Below are 21,694 nucleotides of genomic sequence, written 5' to 3'. Positions count from 1 at the left end.
TTGTTAGATCAAGATCTTCAGATGATGTGGTGCTGCAGGTTTTTCCGGGTTTTCCTGCAGCTGAAAAAACAAATGCGCCACTGGAATCAATGAAGTCGCCCCAGAGCGCCAATTAAATTTTATTGTTGTTTTTATTTTATTTTTATCGTTGTTACTTAACTGAAGTATATCTAATGAAATAATTACGAAAAAAAAAAATTTTCCATGGATTTTTCTTTATTCAAGTGTCTATAAGGTATGAGAATTTTTGTTTCTTTCAAAGGTCAGTATCGGTCAATGCGTCCTTAAGGACTTCTTTTTAAATTTCGGACATCTTTAATATTTTCCGAGATATTTGCAGAAAACTAACCCCCCTCTCATTTTTTACTAAATTGTTTATAACTTTTGCAATATTTTTAAGCCCCTCTTGAGATTTTTTAAAAAGTTGCTGGAGGTCGTTCCGAATCGAATGGGCCCCGGATTATAATTTTCGGTGGCCTTGGACAGAAGTGCCAAAAAAGGAACTTGTGATCCAGACAACGAGTTCTTGAGATCGACGCGAAATCGACTGTCTCGGATTCTCCTGCACACTCTTACAGAAAGTGGCGATGTTTTCTGTTGATCTTGTGTTTCGTCTACGTACTGGTGACTGTCTATTGTTTAATAAACCAGTGGACACTAATAGTCTTCATGGTAGGACGATTATGGCGACCGTAAAATGGGCGAGCGCGCGGTACGTGGCACGAACAGAAAATTCATTATGATACAACAATTTCATTATTTGCATTGTCTAATATGTAAAATGATTTAAAATCCCCGAAACAACTGAAAAAGAAGAATCAAAAATAAATAGCTGAAACTAACAATTATATTAAACAAAAATAACCTGAAATGAAATAATAGTGAGATAAAATACAAGTAAAATTATAACGATTGAACAAAAAATAAAGAAATACAAAAAAATATAAATAAAAAAGTTAAGAGATTTCAAGCCAGGTTAGTTCACGACGTTTCGATTGTTAGTATCTACAATCGTCTTCGGGTGATGATTGGACTGATTCCTCAGAGAGATGACTATTTATGGGTCGTTCGAGTACTTTCACTTATCCCCACTTTCCATTTTTCCGCTTCACTGATTCAATATGAGATGACCGTTTGGCGGGAGTTGGCCATTTTTCGCTTGATGATGGGTTTCCATATGTTGCGTATCTCTACGCTTGATTGGCTGAATACGTTGTTGGACAGCATGTATGCGGCTTCCTTGAATTTTCTTCTAAACCAATGTTCCTCTCTGTGTATGATCTCAGCTTGGGACTACTCGATGTTGTGTTGATGGGTCCAAACATGGTGTACTATTCCTGATTTGCTGGTCTCCCCTCGCTGAGAATGTTTCTTGTGCTCGGCAATTCGAATATTTAATGGCCTCTCAGTTTCACCAATATAGGATTTTCCGCACTCATAGGGTATTCGGTAAATGCAATTCTTGGAATCGCAGTCCGCGTTTGGTGGCCTGGTTTTCGTGAGGCTGCTACGGATAGTGTTACCAGATCTGAAGCAGATTCTGATGTTGTACTTGGAACCAATTCTTCTTATCCTCTTCGATAATCCTCTGATGTAGGGAAGTGCAAGCACTGGTTGTGACGGCTTCTCTTCCTTGCGAGGCTCCTGCTGTCTTCTAGCCAAAGTCTTTTCTACCATCGCTTTGGAGTAGCCATTCCGTTGAAGATCATTTTTGATGATGTCTAGTTCCTTCTCGAGACCTTCCTCCGTATTACAGAGCCCAAAAGCACGGTTCAATAGAGTCTTGATGATTCCTCTTTTAGTCGATTGATGGTGGTTGGATTCGTGGTTCAGATACTGTCCCGTATGGGTGGGTTTTCGGTATACAGATGTTTCCCACTTAGTGGGAAACCACTTCACCAAAACGTCTAAGAATGGCAATTCGTTGTGGATTTCCTTCTCCATTGTGAAATTGATGGAAGGTCTCACAATATTGATGTGTTTCAGGAAGGCGTCTAGTTCAGTATTCCCATGGTTCCATATTATGAATGTGTCGTCAACATATCTCAACCAGACCCGAGGTTTCTTGTGGGCTTCTTCAATGGCCAGAGTTTCACTCCATGTATATGTTGGCTATGACTGGTGAAAGTGGCGATCCCATTGGCAGTCCCTCATCTTGTGTAAAGAATTCGTCCTTCAGTTGGAAGTAACAGTTTCGTACACAGCATCCTAATAATTCCTGCGTACGAAACTGTTCTTTCCAACTGAAGGATGAATTATTTACACAAGATGAGGGACTGCCAATGGGATCGCCACTTTCACCAGTCATAGCCAGCATATATATGGAGTGATTTGAATCTCTGGCCATTGAAGAAGCTCACAAGAAACCTCGGGTCTGGTTGAGACACCTTCATAATATGGAACCATAGGAATACTGAACTAGACGCCTTCCTGAAACACATCAACAGCGTGAGACCTTCTATCAATCTCACGATGGGGAAGGAAATCCACAACAAATTGCCATTCTTAGACGTTTTGGTGAAGAGGACCGACACTGAGTGGGAAACATCTGTATACCGAAAACCCACTCATACGGGACAGTATCTGAACCACGAATCCAACCACCATCAATCAACTGAAAGAGGAATCATCAAGACTCTATTAGACCGTGCTTTTGGGCTCTGTAATATGAAGGAAGGTCTCGAGAAGGAACTAGACATCATCAAAAATGATCTCTAACGGAATGGCTACTCCAAAGCGATGGTAGAAAAGACTTTGGCTAAAAGACAGCAGGAGCCTCGCAAGGAAGAAATGCCGTCACAACCAGTGCTTGCACTTCCCTACATCAGAGGATTATCGGAGAGGATAAAAAGAATTGGTTCCAAGTAAAACATCAGAACCTGCTTCAGATCTGGTAACACTATCCGTAGCAGCCTCACGAAAACCAGGCCACCAAACGCGGACTGCGATTCCAAGAATTGCATTTACCGAATACCTTATGAGTGCGAAAAATTCTATATTGGTGGAACTAAGAGGCCATCAAATGTTCGAATTGCCGAGCACAAGAAACATACATACCCAAAGACGATTGTAGATACTAACAATCGAAACGTCGTGAACTAACGTGGCTTGGAATCTCTCAACTCTTTTATTTATATTTATTTGTATTCTTTCATTTTTTGTTCAATCGTTTTAATTTTACTTGTATTTTATTTCACTATTATTTTATTTCAGGTTATTTTCGCTTAATATAATTGTTAATTTCAGCTATTTATTTTTAATTCTTCTTTTTCAGTTGTTTCAGGGATTTCAAATCATTTTACATATCAGACAATGGAAGTCCGAACTAGTGAAACTAATTAGACAGATGTAGCCTCAACAAGATGGCCGTTATCAATTGTCAAAGTTTGGGTGTCCCTGTTGGAAGACCCTGTATTTTATGCAAATAGGCATGCTGATCTAGTGGTTTATACTATTCTACTACTATTCAGTGATTCTGTGTGATGAAATAATATTTATATTTTACAGGTTCCTTTCCAACAACAAATTAACGATTGTGAAAAATAGCACTTTTTCAAATCTGAAAAAACTGGAAGCACTGTAAGCTATGTGAATTGATTCATTCAACAGTTGTTTTCATTACCATCATGTTTTTCAGAACACTGAACAACAACTTCATCAAAACCATCGAGCACGGAGTTTTCAAAGATGTAACCAACCTGCAATCACTGTAAGATAATATATTTTCTCAACAAATTTGTAGACTGGAAATAATCGAATTGAATGATGAATGTTGTATCTCGCTTTCAAAATATGAGTTTTTGAAAAATTATTTATTTTGAAAATGTGAAACAGTACTGTATTCTCTTGAGTTACAATTAAACGGAAACTAACTATGAACGTACTTTAATGTACTTGTAATGCACTGTTTGGAACCTTTGGTGTAGTAATGAATATTACTGGAGTTTAATCCCAACACCAAACCGTTATTTTCAACACCTTAACATGTGTTTCGATCACCAAGTGATCATCTTCAAGATGACAGTTGAACTGTTCAATCTTTCTTTCGAAGATGATCATATATTTTCTCCAACCCTTTTTGTATTGTACATCAAAGACTTATTGGAAAAAATCACGAATCCAATGTATTGCTTTGCTGACGACAGCACACTTGTCTCGTCATTCCATTTGGATTCCAGGAAATCGGTTATGGAGACACATCTTCTCCGGCAGCAGGAGGTTGCACATCTTAATGAGGATCTAGAGGTGATTTCGGATTGGTGTAAAAGTAACCAGGTTCAATTCAATGCCACAAAAATTCAGGCATCGATTTTCTCCAAGAAGATAAATGTCTACGAACCGGATATAATAATGTCAGGCCAAACAATTCCGCTTTCTGCTTCGTTGAATTTTTTGTGGTTTGAAATGGACACCAATACAGGGTTTCTCATGATGAACGTTAATTAGCCGTTTCTGACAAACTATTCAACGGATCAACCTGAAAATTTCACAGTACGCATAAATCGATATGACGTACATGCCTAAATTAATTCAGACGGAGCGGCGTTGTCGCTTCTACTATAAAGTAGCGGCTTCTTTGATTTTTCAAATGGAACACCCCGTATATATTATTATATTATGATTCATTATCGCTTTGTCAACAAATTCATATACTATTTTCCTATACCTATCTATTACCGTTTTGAAGACATAAATTAATTTCGATATCTTTTTTACCAAACATGAACTTTTATAAATGCTGATAATCTTGAACTCTCTTGCACTAAAACGATCAAATTTGAAATGAAGTGGGGTGATACTATGAGGATCTTCACTCCGAGTCATATTTTCATTTGCCTCACACAGGGTATACAAAAAAAATGCAGATACTTTGATCTCATGAAAAAATGAGTGGAACTCAATTTTTTCAAATGGAACACCCTGTATATTTCAACATTTTTGAGCTCTACATCCAATTTTAGATTAACTTTGTACAGATAATACTATTTCTATTTTGAACCGTTTTCGAGATAAACTGTTTCAAACGGAAACTGACGTGGTTTTCTTGCTCGTTTTTTGGAATTCATCACCTATTTTGGATATTTAACATTTTTTTATACTCAGTAATATTTCTTTTTGATCCAGTTTTTTAACTGTTTCAGATCAGTCAATTCAAAATTGGTATGTACCTACCTTAGAAAAAGTTACAATTTGTATACATTGAGGTATTGGTCTCTAACATAAAACAGTACACATTGATATTTTTCAATAGTGTGCTTTGGAAAAATAAATAAACCAATTATTTAACGTCAGACTTTCGTTGGTGGTTTTGACTGATTGTGATAGCTACCAATTATAATAGAATAATGTCAAGATTAGGTTACAGTAATGAAGATTTCTTGAATTTATTAATAATTTATGGTGAGTGCGATAGAATTGCAAGTAGAACATGCCGAGTATTTCATGAAAGATATCCACAACTTCCGAAGCCGAATAATAATGTGATAAATCGACTACTAAAAAACTGTAGGTTGAATGGAACCTTCCGTTCAAAAATCATTCGTAAGAAGACTAAAGTGGATGATGATGACAATGGTATAACAGTTTTGGGATACTTTCATGCATTTCCAAATGCTTCTCTGCACGAGGCTGAAAGGGAGATAGGTATACCCTACGTGACAATTTGTCGAATTCTTAATAAGCATAAATGGCATCCCTATAAGTTCTACTGTGTCCAACATTTGAAAGAGACTGATTTATCTCGTAGAGTGGAATTCTTTGAATGGTTACTTGTCAAGACTCAAGAGGATGAACATTTCCTTGACAATATCATATGGGCAGATGAGGCCAAGAAAATCCCCATGTTGTCCGCCAAAGAGGTTTTCAAGAAAGATGGCAATTCAATGTATTTTGTGCCATAAAGAATGAGTCAATTTTTTATATCGAGTTTTATGATGATAATTTGAATGCTTCAAAATATGAAGATTTACTGAGGAATGGAATTCAAATGATTCTAAATAATAGACCAGGAAGAGAACGTGTATGGTACCAAATGGATGGTCCTCCACCCCATAATTTTCATTCAGTCAGCGAAGCTTTAACCGAAATTTTCGAAGACAGATGGATTGGTAATAATGGACCTTTTTGTTGGCCTCCTAGAACACCAGATGGTAATCCATTAGATTATTTCGTGTGGGGTTTCATTAAAAATATGGTTTACTCTACTCCAATAATAACAATGGAAGATATGAAATCGAGAGTTACAACTGCTTTCAATAGTTTGACTCCAGACTTGATCAGAAGCGCTACACATGGCAATCTTTTGAAAAGATTACATGTTTGTTTAAGTATAGGTGGAGATGTGTTTGAATATATTCTGAAATACACTGACGATTGAATTAACTCATTAATTTATGGTTTTATTATTTTCAGTTCGTGTTTCAGCGTTAATAAAAATATTGTTTGAAGAGAAGTTTCATTCGATGCTTGAGGAGTATTTCAATAATTATATTTTCAGTGTATTATCTGTGACTTATTGAGAAACATCAAACGAAATCTGTTTTACAAAAATGAGTGATGAACAAGGAAACCATGTCAATTTCCGTTTGAAACAGTTTATCTCGAAAACGGTTCAAAATAGAAATATTAACTGAACAAAGTTATTCTTAAATTGGATGTAGAGCTCAAAAATGTTGAAATATACAGGGTGTTCCATTTGAAAAAATTGAGTTTCACGCATTTTTTCATGAGATCAAAGTATCTGCATTTTTTGAAGACCCTGTATGAGGCAAATGAAGATCCTCATAGTATCACTCCACTCCATTTCAAATTTGATTGTTTTAGTGCAAAAGAGTTCAAGATTATCAATATTTATAAAAGTTCATGTTTGGTAAAAAAAATATCGAAATTAATTTATATCTTCTAAACGACAATAGATAGGTATAGGGAAATAGTATATGAATTTATTGACAAAGTGATAATGAATCATAATATGATATTATATAGGGGGTGTTCCATTTGAAAAATCAAAGAAGCAGCTTCTTCATAGTAGAAGTGACAACGCCGCTTCGTCTAAAATATTTTAGGGGCGTAGGTAGGAATTTTCAGGTTGATCCGTTGAATAGTTTGCCATAAACAGCTAATTAACGCTTATCATGAAAAGCCCTGTATGTTGCTGGAATTACAAAGGCTGCTTCTCAAAAGCTTGGAATACTGTTCCGAACTGTACACACCTCAGCAAATTTTGATGCTTTATAAAGCTCAGATCAGACCTTCTTTGGAGTACTTATGATGCACTGTTTGGAACCTTTGGTGTAGTAATGAATATTACTGGAGTTTTTTCCCAACACCGCTTCTTTGGAGTATTGTTCTCATGTATGGAGCTCTGCCCCCAAACATACCCTTAAGTTGCTGGATTCCATCCAGAAAAGAGCCATTCGCCTAAATGGAGACGCGAACATCACGTACAACCTTGATAGCCTGGAACATCAAAGAAGGATTGGAGATTTTTCTCTCTTCTATAGATACTTTTACGGAAGGTGTTCAAGTGACTTGGCACATTTGATTCATATCAGAAATACGCGACGGACTGTTGCTGCTCATGGTTTTGAGGTTCAACTCAGTACACCTCGGACTTCACTGTTTGAGAACTGGTTCATCTGGAGAACTGCGCTCATGTGAAGTAAACTTCCTGAGAACGTTTCTCCAAATGAATTTAGTCTCCAGCGATTCAAATCCAATGTGAATCGCTACTTTCGCACAGGCACCGCTCTGAGAGCACCTCAAGGATTTTCCTGTAGTGCTTGTGTTTTATCTACAGAAAAAACAGTTTTTACTTTTTGGTTCAATGCTGAGTGGTTAGCTCTCAGGCTTTCTTCGAATTACTATGATCATTACTGGAGTGCAGGACAGACCACATATTTTTATCATTTGTTCCTTTGAAATTACGACTTTGAATCTTAAAATTTCAACCTCAATCTCGAAATTTCGACTTCAGTCTCGAAATTACGAAATTGAAGTAACAATTTCGAGATTGAACTCGTTATTTCAAAATAACGAGATTGAAGTCGAAATTTTGAGATTCAAAGTCGCAATTTCCAAGAAACGAATATTAAAAGTATATGACCATCCTGCGCCTTCATAGACCCTGGACTATGAGATCATTTTCTTAACAGATGTTGCTGCAGAGTGGCTAAATGAAGCGACCAATTGATAAGTGAAAGTGAAAAATTATATGTGACAAATATGAAATAATATTCAAGAAATAACATCGTGGCTCGTAACAAACTTCTTCTGACCAATATCTACAGTCAGCAAACCCTCCATTGTTTTATATCTAATTCAACATCATTCTTTTGTCTTACAGGAAAGCTTACTATTTCATTTTCGTGTCACTCGAAATGGTTCATTCTGTAATTCCTTTCTAACAAATCATTTTTAATGTCTGTTCCAAACGATTTATTCATGAAGCATCTGAAACTTCCTCTTCATTTGATGAAAACCACACTGCCTCCTCCATTTTTCATTTTTAAACGATATGTCATATATAACGACTCTCAATCGAGAAAACTGTGGTCAGATATTCCATTTGGGAAAATAAATTGAGTCCATATCAGTTCGAAAGTCGATATTTTATTTGGCGTTTTCAAACAAGTCAAAGGTTTCTTCACATTTATGATTTATATGCTTTGTAATTTCAGATGTGTTCTAACTCATGTTAGTCTGGGTCATAAAATCCTTTTTTTGGAACTTCTGTCCAAGGGCACCGAAAATTATGATCCAGGGCTCATGACCTCTAGCAACTTTTTGAAAAATTTCAAGAGGGGCTCGAGAAAATTGCAAAAGTTATAAACAGTTTAGTGAAAAAAGGGAGGTTTGGTTTTTTGCAAACATCTCGAAAAATATTAAAGATATTCAAAATTTTAAAAAAGATCCTTAAAAAGGGAAAAATTTCCTAAAAGAAAGTTCTGCTTTCTGGAAATCTATCACTGATATTCATAATTTTAATTCAGAGATAAAAATAGCGCTAAAAGCAGGCGCTGCGCGTCACACATGCGCTGAGCGATACGGACCTTTGAACAATAAAAATCATTTTAATACATTAAATATCATTATAAAAATATGTACATACCTACTAGACGATTGAATAAACAAAAATCCATTGAAAACATTCTTTTCTCGTTATTATTTTTTCAGATATACTTTGGTTAATTGACTTATTTTCACAAGTTTTAAATTTACATGAAAACCCTGATAATTTTTAAACGAAAAACCCCAAATTTCATTCATTTCTTGGAGTTTTTTTTGAAAGCCTTCAAAACAGATTCCCATTGGGAAAATGAAAAATAAAAAAATTTTAATTTTCCACTTTCTTATTAATAATCAAAGACGTTAAAAAGTGAAAAATTCAATTAAAACAATGAAAATTTTTTTTTAATATTCAAATTCATCTGCGTTCTTATTATTTGAAGTTTTATGAAAATGATTTCCATAATTTACAGCTTTATTTGTTCAAAAAAAATGTTATAAATAGAGGTATTGTTTGTAACATATTTGAATTTTTTTGGGTGATTTTTATCAGTGTGAATATTATGATTTTCAAAAATGAAATCTTTCCTTGAGAAAATGTTGTTGCTCACAAACGCATTTGTTGATTACCAATATTTTTGCTACTGAATATGAATATTAAGGAACGTTTTTTTTCCAAATCATAATTTCTATTTCTTTTTGATATTCTAAATAAACTGTTTTTGATTTATATTTTATCCATTTATTTATTTAATAAACAATTTGTGTCGAACAAATTTATTTTCACGATATATATTTTTTTAAATACTACCAAAAAAACAAAAACAATCACGTGTCACTTTTTGTGTAAAAAAAATCATCAAAAAATTTGAAAGAAATAGAGAAAAATTTTTTCACACAAAAAGTGATACATGCTTGTTTTTGTGTTTTTTTATAGTATGGAAAAAAATGTATCGTAAAAATTTATTCGTTTTAAACAAATTGTTTATTGAATGAATAAAAAATATATAAATTAAAAAAAGTTTTTTTTAGAATATCAAAGAGAAATATAAATTATGATTTTAGAAAAATCGTTTATTGATATTCATATTTAGGAGCAAAATAATTGTTAATCAACAAATGCATTTTCAAACAATAAATTTTTTTCAATTCATTTTGTTTTTGAAAATCATAATATTCATCACTGATAGAAATCCTTCCAGAGCTGAAAATAATGAAAATAATTTTTATGTAATTTCAAATAATAAAAATAAAAATGAACTTGAATATTACAAAAAAATGTTTCATTGCTTCAATTGAATTTTTCACTTTGTAACGTCTTTGATTATTAATAACAAAGTGGAAAATCAAAATTTTTCGATTTTTCCAACGGGTATAAAAGCTTCGAATGAAAGCTTCAAGAAGTGAACAAAATTTGAGGTTTTCAACTCAAAAATTATAGTATTTATTGATTCTCTTCATAACTTTTCAATACAAATTATCAAGATTTTCATGTAAATTCAAAACTTGTAAAAATGTGTTGTTAACTAAAGTATATCTAATATCTTCATCAAATATCTTCAATAAGTTACCGAAAGACATAAAGGACCTTAATGAAATCAATGAATTTACTCGAAATCTGAAAAAGTATTTAATTGATAGTTGTTTTTATAACCTAGACGAATTTTTTATATCATAAAATAGTTTTTTCTTTTGTATTGTATTTTATATTATGTGTTAATTTTAGAGTGTTTTTATATTGATACGGACACTGCATTTTCATATGTTCCTCATTGCTGGACAAATCCTATACATACTTATATGTAAAACGGATAATCAACAAATAAATAAATAAACAAATAATGAAATAATCACGGAGAACATTTTTTCCATGGATTTGCGTTCATTCAAGAAGTCTCTTGAAATTATTCAAAAAGTTGCTAGAGGTCATTTTGAATCGAATGATCGAATGATGATAATTTTCGATGCCCTTGGACAGAAGTACAAAAAAAAAGGAACTTGTGACTCAGACTACGACCAGTTGACTATGCTATACTTTGTTAAGGCAGAATCTCGCTTGAGATATGGCATTGTCTTTTGGGTAGTGTCATCAAAATTTAATAATGTTTTCAACTTCCAGAAAAAAATAGTTCGTTGTATTGCTGGTGTATTCAAAATCAAAAATTCAAAATTCAAAATCTCAACTCTGCCATGTCTGTTCATTTTTGAAGTCTGTATATTTGTATACTGCAATTCAAAACATTTTTAAACTAATGCTCAAGTGCATCCATTCGATATGAGAAAACATAATGATCTACATGTCCTTTTCAATTCTCCATCAATAAATGACCAAAGGATTTTTAATAAATTACTATAGACTATAAAATCTATTCCTGAACTAAAATTATTCATTAAATCATTATTAGCATTGAACAAAAATTCTTGAATCTAGTTTTTCATTCTGGAAATGAATATTTTTTGCATAGATTTCAGACTTTACAGATATACAGTGTGATCCACTTGAAAGCGGAACACCTCCCTGAAATTTGGTAGGTACATCATTTTCATTTGTACCTATGTTGTCTGACACTTACATTTTAACCTTTTTTTTGACATGGATAACTAATGTTTTGGCCCTGATGGTGGATTTAATAAACTCTGAAACGTTGGCATAAAACTAAATTGTTTATCTACGAATATTTTTGATCCCTTTCCCAACCAATAAACTTTATTGTATTGCTTATTGTATTAGTTTGAAAATGTCCTTGTAGGACGAACCTGTAGTCACGTTAGTTACGAATACAAGTGGTAAAAAACATAAAAAGTATTAATCCTCATTTTTTATTAAGAAGTAATTCAAAGTATAACTCGTTTTTCATCAACAAAATAAAATTTTTTAGGAGACTAGAAGGAAATCAATTGAGATATCTTGACAAGAGTGTATTGGAAGCTCTCATCAATCTGAGAACAATGTGAGTATCAATTATATTTTTTCTTATTCGACAGAGATAGTCGCCGTAAGTGGTGTCTGATTTAATATACAGCGTGTTAATCAAGGATGTAACATAAATTCAACAGACGATTCTTTAGGTAATTTTAAGACGAAATGTTCATATAAACATGGGTCCGCAAATCCTTCGTTCTCAAGTTACAGGGTGTTGAAATAAAAATAAAAAAAATCATTCGTGAATATCTTAATTATCCTTTACCTAATTTTGTTGTAATTTGGCAATGGTATCTATAACTTAAGGAGCTAATTTAGCCCGAACGTGATTCAATTTATTAAGTCCAGTGGCGTCTCGAGCCGGATTTGAACGAATATTTGTGACTTAAAAATGTACGCCACTGACTTTTGTGCAATTTTCATTATTTCTTTGGAGTGAGCAATTAGATACAACTTTTTTTTCTCTTAATTTTTTTTTCGTATCTTGCTTAGTTTTTAAGAAAAAAAAATCGACCTAATTGCATATCCCTGGACCTCACAAATAATAATATGGGAAATTGAATGTTTCTTTTGGAAATTATTAGTTTTACAATTTTTCACTACTAATTATGTAACAATAACAACAAATATTAAATAACATTAACATCTAGACCAACGAACTGCACTAAATTAAGTCTTGGAAATGGCCTCCTCCGGCTTCAATACAACCGTCTAGCCGCCGCATCATTGAATTTCGCACTCTTCTGGAAATACCTAGCATACTTTTTATTATGTCACATGAATTAACGATTTCATTCCATAAATCCTCTTCACTTTGAATAGCAGTTTTGTATACCAACGCTTCAAGGTGTCCCCAGAGAAATTAATCTAAGGGATTCATTTCGGGCGAGCGAGGGGGCCATGGGTGTGGGCCTGCTCTCCCAATCCAGCAATTATGGTAATTTTCATCCAAAAATTGCCGTGCCACTACATTAAAGTGTGGTGGAGCACCATCGTGCATGTACCACGTACGGAATCTTTCCATAGTTGGAATTTCTTCTAAAAGTCCAGATGAAACAAATTCTAAAAACCTTCGCTTAGAAAAAACTAGTCTTACAGGCAAATCTTGTGCAATGGAGCTTGCATGTGATAGGGATATAGCTGCTGGGCTCTTAAAATCTGACACACTGTGACATGGGTAATATTCAGTTCTTCAGCTATTTTCCTAGTACTGGTCTGAGGATTCACTTGAATCTCATTTAAAACAGATTCTTCAATTTGAACTGTTCGTATCGTTGCAGGCCTCCCAATGACAACCGTCGATCTTATAAAGCTGCCTGTTTCAGAAAGTCGTGCATGGAGACGTACAAAAGTTCTTCTATTAGGCACTACACGCTGAGGAAATCTTTCATGGTGAATGCGTCTTGCAGCATTCGATTTTCCGTGAGCCATTCCATAACAGAAGTACATATCTGCCATTTCAATGTAAGCAAATTGAACCATGTTTTACAAAAATGGTTCGAAAAATAACCAGTAAACACACTTTTTATAACAATTATGAATTGAAAGCTTATAAAGTTGACAACAACTGTCAATGTTCTAAATGCTAGAATGTACGATAGTCTCAGAAAGGACCTCACCCATTTATATCAGAAAGAAGTCAAGGAAACTTTCAAAAATATCCATTGTGTCATGGATGAAAATGAAAAATTCCGATCGTTAGTCATGAACCCACAACCACCGAAATTGTATTCATTGGTTAAATTACACAAAGATAACATACACAGTAACCCACTGGTAAGAAGTTTCCTGTATTGGTATAGATATGTGGATGATATTCTGGTATGTTTCACGGGAACGAACAGACAGTTGACAAACTTTTTGAAGTTCATAAATTCTCTTCACCTATCTATCACATTCATAGTGGAGATGAAACACGACGAATCTATACATTTTCTGGATTTGACAATAGCGAAAGTTAACAACAAACATGATTTTTCAATTTATTGTAAACAAGCACATACAGATATTATCATTCATAATTCGTTCACCCACCCATATCAGCATAAGGTAGCAGCTTTCAACAGTATGATCCACAGACTGATAAATGTACCCTTGTCAGAAGCGAATTTCAATAAAGAACTGAATATAATAAAGCAAATAGCCGTCAACAATGATTATGATAGTGGTATGATACATTATTTATTATCAAAGAAGTTATACAGTCAAGCTTTGAAAGAAGTTTACCCAATTCGAAGAGAAGAGGATAAAAGTTATAGAACCTTAACCTACTTAGGCCAACCCACAACAAATATTTCAGATTTTTTTACACAGCACAGGTGTAAGTAAATACTGCTTTCAAAACCAACAACAACTTGGGCATGCACATTAAAAATAACAATGATAAAAGTTCAGTTTCAGAAAAATCAGGAGTGTATAAATTATCGTATGGGTCATGTCCGATGTTTTATATAGGTCAAACTGGAAGAACGTTCAAAACCCGCATAAAGGAACACAAATATATTTTTCAGAACGGAAAAATAAATTTCACATATGCCAGTCATCTAATTTCAGAGGGACATGAGTTCGACCATGAATACAAACCCCTTCATTTCCAGAAGAAAAGCAGCCTGTAATATAAGTGAAGTAGCACAAATCGTTCACGGTGGTACCAGAAATTACCGGCCCAACGAAGAAAACACAAAAGTTTTGGAAAAAAAAGTATTCATTCTTCAACATCATCTTCTTGCAGCTCTATTCACTTTTCTCAGCGACGTTTAATAAGTTTGACACGGTTTTCATAATGAGAACTGCCTTGCTTCTCAAAATAGTCATTAACTGCCGACATCACTTCCTCATCATTGGAAAATATTTGACAACTGAGCCATTTTGTCAAGTAGGGATTAGAAAATAACCCGAGGGGGGCTAAATCTGATAAATAGGGTGTATGAGGTTGCAATTCAAACTTCAATTCTTTGATTTTGGTCATTGTGATAATGGATGAAAAAACACGTTGTCTGTTGAAGACTAATAGGGCTTATCTACTATCAGTGCAGATTGTTTTGTGTTTGCCACGTTATTTCTGTTCATTTTTTTTGGCGATTGGAATACCAGCCAGTTCTGTTTGAACCGCGCTGGAATTTTTTTCCATTCCCCACTTAATTCTTAGGCTTAGTGATCTGGAGTACACTCCACATCCTGAGCCTGCTTTGGTTTTTGAGCCGTCTGTATATATGCGTATTGCATTTGTAGCATCTGACTCTGTGTTCTTTTTTTGTAGAGTATATTGAACACAAAGCTGGGTTCTTGCGCTTCTCGCCAAAGGCTTAGCCTCAATTGACCTATTCATACTTCGAAGTTTACACCAGCTGTGCGCAATCGTAATATGTCCATTAACTCAATCTCCTCAATATACAGGTCCAGAGGGGTGAAAAACCCGATGAGCATCCCACTGTCCTCTGACATTGGTCATACACACATATGCTATACTTTGTAGGTAAAAGTTCCATGTTATCTTCGTGTTGAAGGTAGTACCAAGGTATTTCACCTCTTCAGATAAGTTTAATTTGCTTTCGAAATTTCGGGGGAGGTTTCAAGCTCGATAAACTTCTTTTCCTGATGAAAAGGACCATCTCTTTGCCAGGCTTCTCTGTGCTTTTGTCTGTAGCCTTAAGCCTAGTGGGAAGTCTTCGACTGCCTCAGAATAGGCTCTCAAAGCTTCTCTTTGCTTTTGTCTGCAGACTTTTTTGAACTCTCTGAGGTTGGCTTCATATTTACCCCAGTCCTCGACGAGTCTTGTACGTTGTGTCTTGGTAAATGTCATTCCCGCTGTCTTCCTGAGGTGTTTCAATTCAGGACACTATGTATCGGTTGTGGCATCTGTTTGAACCATCCTCATTAGACAGGATTCCTTATAGGCAATGTTTATTTTGTTTTGCATAGATACCGTGTACCTTTCCAGTTCTTCATTATTGCCAGTGGTCAGGATCTCTGTTTCCCGCAGAGCTCGTTTTGAGAGTCGATTGTAGGGATTTAACAGTGATCCTGAGATTCTGGTTTACCGTAGATGTCAACCAGCGGTGATCTGACAGAGAAATATATTCCGACACTTGCCAATCCTAAATTTTGATTGATATTTTGGCTGTCGTGAGAGTGATATCTATTAATGTTTGGCTACGGGCGTTAATAAATGCCGGCTCCGTGTCTCTGTTTGATATTGTTAGATATTTCTTAATTATATATTCATTAAAGAGCATTGGTATCCTTGCTGCCGCAGCTGAAGTTGTGGGAATTTGAGTTTCAACACTATATAAGCTCTACTCTCTGGTTCATTTAATGTTAGGAATCAACTTCTGAGAGTTGTCGTTCGTATGGGGGCAACAGCTGATTAACGGAAAAACAGATTTTAAACAGATTTGTCTCGTCGGTGGTAGGGTGGCTGCATCTGGAAGGAGGTACAACGATACGAGTATAAACGCCTTATATTTGCCTTTTCCATCTGGACATTCCACTTTGACCGCAGTAAGGTCTGAGATGCTGAATTGTGCCATCGGAAAGGCTTTGTAATTCCTAGGAATGTAAACAGCTGTCCTAGATTGCTGATTGCTTGGTAAGCTGAAAATTTGACCAGTTAGGCTACTGAAACCAGTAATTTTGGTCTTTACCATCCAGGGCTCCTGGATCAGAGCTATTGCATTCTCCAATACAACAAGGTGGCGACATAGTGTTGCCGTTGTCGTTTTTTTGTGTTGGAGGTTGCATTGTATTATATTTATTTTTTTCCAACGTCCTTGCCCATGAGACAGTTGTTGTATTTGGAGATACTTTAGAGGTCCATCTGCTCCTCCACTAGGGAGAGGGCGGCCTCCCTGTATTTAGGTGTCTCATTCGACAGGCCATCGATTGTCATCTGTCCAGATGTTTCGACTTCCTTTTCGGGACCCATAATGGTCTTGGGGTCAATATCCACTTCAGGTGGCTCGACTTCCAAGGACCTAAGTTCTCCAGAGGTACCCTCGGCTTCTTTCGTTGTTGCCCTTATAGTCAATGAGGTAAACGCGTAGCTTATCCTCATCGACTTCTTCTTGAGGACAGCCATATCATCGTATCCGATCCCGAAGACGAAGAGGTGTCCTTGTGGGTTCATCTTCACCTCATGGTGCACCATATTGCTACCATCAGGTCAGGGTTCTGCGCCTTCAGCTGACACAGCACCCTCTTCATTTCACCGGGTGTCGTCTTGTGGACGTCCTCCGGGATCCAGAGCGAGGCTTTAGTAAGCTTTGGGAGCTTATCCACACTGACGACCGCAAGTGATGCCTCCTCCCACGGCTTGGGGTTTATTGTGGCTTTCTTCAGCCACTCTAGCGTCACGTCGTTATCGCAGACCACACTGATGATTTCATCGGAGTACGTCCACGACTTGAACGTGGGCGGTTTGCTGTTGCTGCTGGGGGAGAAGAAGATAATCTTGTCCAGCTTCTCCAGCGGTTGATTTCTGATGAGACTCTTCCATACTACGGTAACCTCACCGTACGGGTTAGTCTCATTTTTGATGGCAAACTTGAGGTGTCTCACGGTGGCGCGAAGATTTTAGAAGGTGCAGCGACTTTACTGTCGTTGCGCGGCTTCTTCAACCTTCTAGGGGTTCCTTCCGTGGAGGTACATTGTCTTGATGAAACATAACTTTTTTTCTCATCTGGATGCGGCCGTTTCTGCTCGACTTTTCCACTCAAACGTTGCAATAAGTCGTCATAACACTCGCCGTTGATAGTTTTACCGTTTTTAGGATAGTCAATGAATAATATTATCTGCCGATGCCATGACCTTGCCTGCGGATGAAACAGTCTATGCCTTCTTTGGAGCCGGTTCTCCCTTTTGAGTCCACTGTTTCGAATGTTTTTTTGTCCCGGCTGTGAAGTAGCGGACCCCTGTTCCATCCATGGTTATGAAGCGACACAAGAATTCTGCTTTGTTACTGTGAAACTTCGCTAAACACCCAATTGAAACATCGTCACGACACTGTTTTGGCTTGAGTGTCAGCAAACGCGGCACCCATCTTGCACACAGTTTTCTCATGTCCAAATTTTCAGATTATACAAGGTCTTTCACGACGAGCGTTCGTTAGGAATATATGGAGAACGATTCAAAATAAAAATCTGAAATTTTGTGGTGGTGGGTTTTACAAAATAGCCTTCTCAACTAGAATATTTTCAAATTCCGGTCTCTTTCCGTTATACCGGAAGTTGAGGGCAACTTCCTTATTTCAAATGGAACACCCTATATTTTATTACATTTTTGAATTTCTCAGCACATTTTAGGCTCACTTTGTATAACAATGCCTACACCCAAATTTGTTGGTTTTCGAAATATTAATTTTTTCAGAAAAATTTGACAGTTACAGCACCACTCCGAAAAAAGCATAACTCATAGACAGTAATAGTTGAAAATGTGAAATTTCACAGAATCACACCTAAAACATCAAGTCATGAACAGGTCCATCGAATTTAAAAAAATAATTTACAGGGTGGTCGAAATTTCCACCTAAAACATAACATCCAGAAAACTGATGAAACACGATTTTTTCAATTGGAAACTATACACTATTCTATTATTTCTGGATACTACGAAAAAAAAAAGATATCAAATTCATGAAGAATGTGCTATACCTAAAATACACCCCTAGCAAGAAGATATATCCGATTTTGGAAAATATTTCAAATGTAAATCATTCGAAGCAATACCAAACCAAGAAAGCTTTGAAAACAAATGAACTAATATTAACTCTGTCGTTGGTAAAAGGTAACTCAACATAAAAATGGATGGATTGAAATGAAAAACTATCAGAGTGATGAATATTATATCTTTGTTCATTGATATCGAACACAGTAATTTTATTTTGTTTATATTTTTTAAGATTAGATTTTACTTTAATTTTAGAATTCAACTTAATTTCTTTAAATTCAAATAATATTGTGGTTCATTTCAACAAATGTTCAAAGACATTGCCATTTTGTTCTAAACAAGAATGTATTCTTTTCTGCATACCACTATTTGTAGCTTTCTGTATGGAGTCAGGAATCAATTTATCGAAAGCTCTCAGAACTCTTCGTTTCATGTTTTCTTTATCACTCATAGGATCCGCATAAACATTTTCTTTGATATATCCCCAGATGAAGAAGTCCAGTGGCGTCAGGCCTGGAGAGCGAGGAGGAAATTTTAATGGCCCATTGTAGCAAAGCCACTGATCTTCAACAACCCAGCAATGGTATCAGTACTATGTGCAGCGGCTCCATGTATCTGATACCATAAATTGAAACGGTATTGTTCAGAAACATGCCCTATGGATTCATCAACCACATTCCTAATTATATGCGAATATCTATCGCTATTAAAATTCTCTTCATAAAAATATAAACATAAAATTCGGTCTTCCTTTATAGCACAAAAAACATTAAAACTCCATGATTTCTGGAAGTTGCGCTGGCGAACGAGCTTTGGATTTTCTGCTACCCAAAAATGACTATTATGGCGGCTGTACATACCATTCTTGGCAAATTTGGCTTCATCTGTCGATATCATGTTCTTCATGAACTCAGGGTCCTCCTGTATCATGATAAGAAACCATTCTCAGAATTCCACTCGTACAGGTAAATCGTGAGGTTTTAGATTTTGAAACTGCTGATATTTAAAGGGACGCCACTTATGTTTGATTAAAATCCGGTTTATTGACGAACATGAAAATGTAAGTGACTTTTCTGCATCTTTCAACGAATTTTCTGGATAAGCTGAGAAGTAGGCCAAAACTTCAATTTTGATGTCCTCATTGTTTACGAGTGTTTTTTTTTGTTGATGACAGACGAAAAAGATTCAAAATCACGGTAGTTTAATCTTCTCAGAATATTTTTATTGGGTCTGTGTAGATTTGGAAATCTTTCTGCAAAAACACGACAAGTTCTGTCCATTATCTTATTGCATCCACCATGAATGATTATTGAATTCAGAAAATCTTCATTGGAATACCCCAAACGAGACATTTTGCACACAAATAGAAAACTACGAAATACACGTCAATTATATCGTATCAAATTTTGACATATTTGTTGTAGCTTCATTTGTTTGCAAAGCTTTCTTGGTTTGGTACTGCTTTAAATGATTTACATTTCAAGTATTTCCTAAAATCGGATATATATTGCTAGGGGTGTATTTTAGGTATAGGACATTCTTCATGAATTTGATTTTTTTTTTTCGTCGTTTCCAAAAATAATAGAATAGTGTATAGTTTCCATTTAAAAAAATCGTGTTTCATCAGTTTTCTCGAAGTTATGTTTTAGGTGGAAATTTCTACCACCCTGTAAATTATTTTCGAAAATTTGATAGACCTTTTCATGACTTGATGCTTAAGGTATGATTCTGTGAAATTTCACATTTTCAACTATCACTGTCTATGAGTTATGATTTTTTCGGAGTGGATCTATAACTGTCAAATTTTTCAGAAAAAAATTAATATCTCGAAAACTAACAAATTAGGGTATAGGCATTGTTATACAAAGTGGGCCTGAAATGTGCTGAGAAATTCAAAAATTTAATAAAATACAGGCTGTTCTATTTGAAATAAGGAAGTTGCCCTCAACTTCCGCTATAACGGAAAAAACCGGAAGTTGAAAATATTATTGTTGAGAACAAAATTTCAAGTTTTTATTTTGAATCGTTCTCCATACATTCCTAACGAACGCTCGCCCTGTATACGATGTACCGCCCTTTTTAAAATGCCTACTAAGTATGCTTGCTCACGCACCTTCAGTCGACAATCATTCAGTACCGCTTTGTGGAGTTTCTTCAAAGTTTCTGGAGTCGTCACCTCATTTGATCGACCACTGCGATCCTCGTATGGCCCCTTTTGAACTCTGCCACTCAATTTTTCACTGTTGTAAATGAAGGTTTTTTTGGTCAAAATTTAGCAACTTTGAAACGAACTATGCTGCCACACGCTTCAGGCCCAAAATTTACGAAAAAATTGCTTGGCCTGAGCCAACCTAAATGCCAACATCCTCATCAACTTCGCTAATAGTGATTCGACGATTCTCCATATCAATTTTTCATAGTTTGTTGATGTGCCTGGGCGTCCAGAGCGAGCGTCGTCATTCGCATCTTATGTGAAAAACTTGTACCCTGTAAACATTTTTCTGAGTCAGAGTACAATCACCGTATGCCACTGTCAACATCTCAAGTATTTCTGAGCATTCAATTCCACTTTTCACACAAAATTTTATGCAAATTCTTCGATCCAATATTTTCGATAGCAGAAAACACCGAACACACAAATTTACTCACCAACGTTTCTAGCACGCTCATTGGCCCGATTTTCGTTAGCAATAATAATCATGTTGTGAGATCTGGTACTTTATCATCCCAAGGCATTTCAGATCACAGGCTAGTTTACGTTGAATATTCAACAAAGAAATTCAAAATAGAACCCAAACTTGTAACATACCGCTGTTTCGACAATTTCACTTTGCATACTTTTTTATCAGATTTATACCAGTTGCCGTGGTTCGAAATTATAAGTGAAAATGATATTGATAATAAATTGTACAATTTCAATTCATTTTTAATCTCTACTTTTGACAGACACGCCCCTCTTAAAAAAGTAAGAATTACCAAACCACCCTCTCCTTGACTCACTCAAAATCTCAGACTCCTTATGAAAGAACGTGATAAAGCCTTTCAAAAATTTAAAAAAACTAAATCTGTTAATGATCGTATGAGGTATAAAGGATTGAGAAA

At 35.5% G+C, this 21,694-nt stretch overlaps 1 protein-coding gene across 4 annotated transcripts in view; it reads left to right on the top strand.

Moving 5' to 3' along the window:
• Lgr4 (Leucine-rich repeat-containing G protein-coupled receptor 4) overlaps positions 1-21,694 on the top strand; it is a 329,080-nt gene that overhangs the window by 266,372 nt on the left and 41,014 nt on the right. For all 4 annotated transcript variants that reach the window (XM_074185451.1, XM_074185450.1, XM_074185449.1 and 1 more), the window contains 3 exons: positions 3,508-3,579; positions 3,638-3,709; positions 11,886-11,957. In XM_074185451.1, coding sequence (XP_074041552.1) covers positions 3,508-3,579; positions 3,638-3,709; positions 11,886-11,957 — 216 coding nt within the window. The remainder of the gene's footprint in view (positions 1-3,507; positions 3,580-3,637; positions 3,710-11,885; positions 11,958-21,694) is intronic.

Source organism: Leptinotarsa decemlineata, unplaced genomic scaffold (genome assembly GCF_025532065.1).
Source record: "Leptinotarsa decemlineata unplaced genomic scaffold, Ldec_3_MD MMD2_tig00026374_RagTag_RagTag, whole genome shotgun sequence".
NCBI lineage: Eukaryota > Metazoa > Arthropoda > Insecta > Coleoptera > Chrysomelidae > Leptinotarsa > Leptinotarsa decemlineata.
Note: the sequence above shows the minus strand (reverse complement) of the source record. Positions and strands in the feature narration are given on the sequence as shown.